This window comes from Prorops nasuta, unplaced genomic scaffold, assembly GCF_024137725.1.
Source record: "Prorops nasuta isolate Cenicafe-Biocafe unplaced genomic scaffold, Cenicafe_Pnas_1.2 PNAS00009, whole genome shotgun sequence".
NCBI lineage: Eukaryota > Metazoa > Arthropoda > Insecta > Hymenoptera > Bethylidae > Prorops > Prorops nasuta.
Window position 1 is genome coordinate 3,624,880 of NW_027116806.1, and position 2,918 is coordinate 3,627,797.

Sequence of the window (2,918 nt, forward strand, 5' to 3'; positions counted from 1 at the left end):
GATTGTTTATGACGAGTTAATGAAAGAATTGTAGTCAATCTTTAAAAGGCCTATTTGCCTTTGGTCCACCAAATGATTGCTGTAGCGCAGAGGGTAAGGTTGCCGTATATCACGCGGCGGGCTCGGGTTCGATTCTTGGCAGAGGTTAATATTTTTTCATTTTTTTTTTACAACGAATTTTTTTTTAATAATCATTAACTTATTAGACTCAATAATAAGTATATAATGCATTTATTAACAGTTTAATACAAAAACATTGAGTTTATTTTACCTCAACTCAGTATTTGTTATTATAAGAACGCATTTTTGTATTTATTACCAAATTTAATAATTTAATGGCTACATATAAACATTTTATAACAATTAAGAAGTTATTTAGGAAAAGGATTTCCATTTGCTTCGAATTGTTGGGTAAACGCAGTATTTTATATATACTGAGAGGTCCGAGAATCAACGTCGCGCTCCTTTTCGCTCCTGAATCCTACCGAAACTTGTTGAAAGAAGCCGATAGCCTTACGATCAGTCGAAAGAGAATCCGAGTAGCCGAGAAGTATGAAATAAGAATTAGAAAGAGAGTACCGATGAAACTATACCGCTCTCGCTTGCACCCGAAGTGAATCGACGTCCAGCGAAGGTAGCCGAAACACAGATATGCCAAATGGCAGTGTGGGTAGCTAGTAGTTCGCTTTTCTTCGCTAGGAGTGCAAGTGGGCACCTAATAGTTCAGTTTTCTCCGCTAGGGGTGCAAAGATCTCTCACGGATGACGGATGCATGTGTGCGTGCCAGCTTGGTCGACGTGGTGGGGAGAGGGATTTCCCACGAGTTACCAGCACTGGTCGACAATCCCCAAAATACAGATCACGAAATAAATCATCGAGTTCGGAAAGATCGAACGAGTCTAGCTCATGATACTTCAACCGGAGAGGAACGCGGGTAATAGATGCCTTCCGGAAATGGGGTATTCGATTTATGAATCACGATGCTGAAGACGCCGAGAATTTCATAGAGAACTTAGAACATTGCCGCAATGTTTCCGAACTAACGTTTAGCGAGATTATGGAAACTCTCCCAGTTTTGTTGAGTGGGGAAGCCAAAGTCTGGTTTAAGGTTGGAGGCAGCTCCTGCTCAACATGGCGTGACTTCTGCTAGGCCTTCCTCAGTCAATTCAGAGATGAGGAGGATAACGTCGCGAAATGGGAGAAAGCACGACTACAGACACAAAGGGAGGGCGAGTCGATTAAAGCGTATTTAGTGCGTATTCGGTCGAATCTGAATGAAATTAGACCGGCCCCTTCCGTCTCGGTTCAACTGGACCTGGTTTACCGAAACCTACGTCTAAGTTACCGTTGTAGAATTTTTTGTACGAATTTTAATTCACTCAAAAATTTGCGCGATATAGGTCGTGAAATAGAAGAGACTGCGGAGATAGATAAGGCGTATAAATCACCGCCTGGAGACACGAAAACGCGCGAGGAGGATAAATCGTTGCGTAAAAATCGTGAAGCTCTCTCTACGGTTTTCGAAATAAGTGAGAAAAAGTCAGAGAAAAGGCAGGAAAGCGACGCAATCGGCAAGAACGCGAAGAGATCGGACGATGAGGAGCCGAAAAAAAAAGAAATCGCGTTCAAGGAGAAGAAAGCACGGTAAATCCAAACGACGCTTATCTGGATCGACCAGCGACTCTAGCTCAGGGTCGGATAGTTCACGGGAATCTCCCAAGAAATCATCTAGGAGATCGTCCCAACGACATTCCGACAAGGGGGATAGAAAAGAGACGTCAAGTCATAGCGGACACCGTAGCAGTTCGTCAGATGAGCTAGGTGCTATCGCTGCAGCTCAAAGACAAGGTCAGCGAAGACCAACCTCCTCTTCACGAGCGCCAGGAGGACAAAAAGCGGGTCAGTCGCGATATCCGGATCGTGGAGGTCAATTCCGCGACACAGCAATATGTCATCGTTGTGGTGGAAGAGGACACTATATGAGAGAGTGTCCTTCGCGTGAACTGACTCAGGCCGCGATTACGCCTGCGCCATGGTGGACTCAACGATCCGCTGGGATGCAGGTGCTGATATAACCGCAGGTTGTGACCAACGCCCAATCTGTGACCACACCCGCGTTAGCTTATACTCAAGTGCAGTGGCCACCGACAACGTCCGCGTCGACAATAGGACAAAGCCTGCTGAACAACATTTATGGAAATGCGAGAAATCCGAGAAACGAGCAGTAGAGCTCACGGAGGAAGCTCGCGCGGTCCCGGCTGACAGTCTTTGTGCATCGGGTAGGGCGGTGCGATTTACTGACCCCGAACCGTGGAGGGACTCATCAATGAGTAACACGGATTACGAATATTACGCGTCGGAAAGCGAACCGATAGATTTGCGAGACTCATCGACCTCGAATTCGGAGGACGAGTCCAATCCGTCGCGACCGGACCTTAGCGCCGAAGAATCTAGTGAAAAGAGCGTTTGCAGTTTCACCTCGTAAAAAGGGAGACGACCTTCACTAGAAAGCGAACCCGATGATTCGGTAAACGATTTTGAACCGAGTAGTTTATCGGTCAAACTGTGTGCCTTGGACGAATTACTAACCAAGGATCGGATCGCGACTCTTGGCCAGGTAGGGAGGAGAGGAAACGTCATATTCCGAGCTCGTCGCTGCGTACGGAGTGATGCGTTCCCTAATCAACCGAATACCGATGGCCGCTATTATTTGCAGTTAGAATTATTTGGACGAATTTTTCCTGCGCTAATAGATACGGGAGCATCGCGATTGTACCTCGGACATCGAACGCTGGAAATAATCCAAGCGAAGATTGATAGGTCGTAAGATAAAGTCATGCGTACTGCCGATGGTACAGAAACACGGATAATTGGGGTTATTGCGCTGGAATTAGAGTTAGAAAGAACGAAGAAAGTAA

At 46.0% G+C, this 2,918-nt stretch overlaps 1 protein-coding gene across 1 annotated transcript; it reads left to right on the top strand.

Moving 5' to 3' along the window:
- Positions 1-970: 970 nt before the first annotated feature.
- On the top strand, positions 971-2,485 carry LOC136776176 (uncharacterized). Its single transcript, XM_066731555.1, has 4 exons — positions 971-1,136; positions 1,401-1,644; positions 1,733-1,899; positions 2,013-2,485. The coding sequence occupies exons 1-4, from the start codon at positions 971-973 to the stop codon at positions 2,483-2,485; spliced, it is 1,050 nt and encodes a 349-aa protein (XP_066587652.1).
- The last annotated feature ends 433 nt before the right edge of the window (positions 2,486-2,918 follow it).

Excerpts from the sequence above, each read along its gene's own strand:
- LOC136776176 (XM_066731555.1), top strand. The coding sequence starts at position 971 with ATGAATCACGATGCTGAAGACGCCGAGAATTTCATAGAGAACTTAGAA. Across the intron at positions 1,645-1,732 it reads TTCAAGGAGAAGAAAGCACG|GAGATCGTCCCAACGACATT; the intron begins GTAAATCCAAAC and ends GAAATCATCTAG. Across the intron at positions 1,900-2,012 it reads GCCAGGAGGACAAAAAGCGG|GCCGCGATTACGCCTGCGCC; the intron begins GTCAGTCGCGAT and ends GAACTGACTCAG.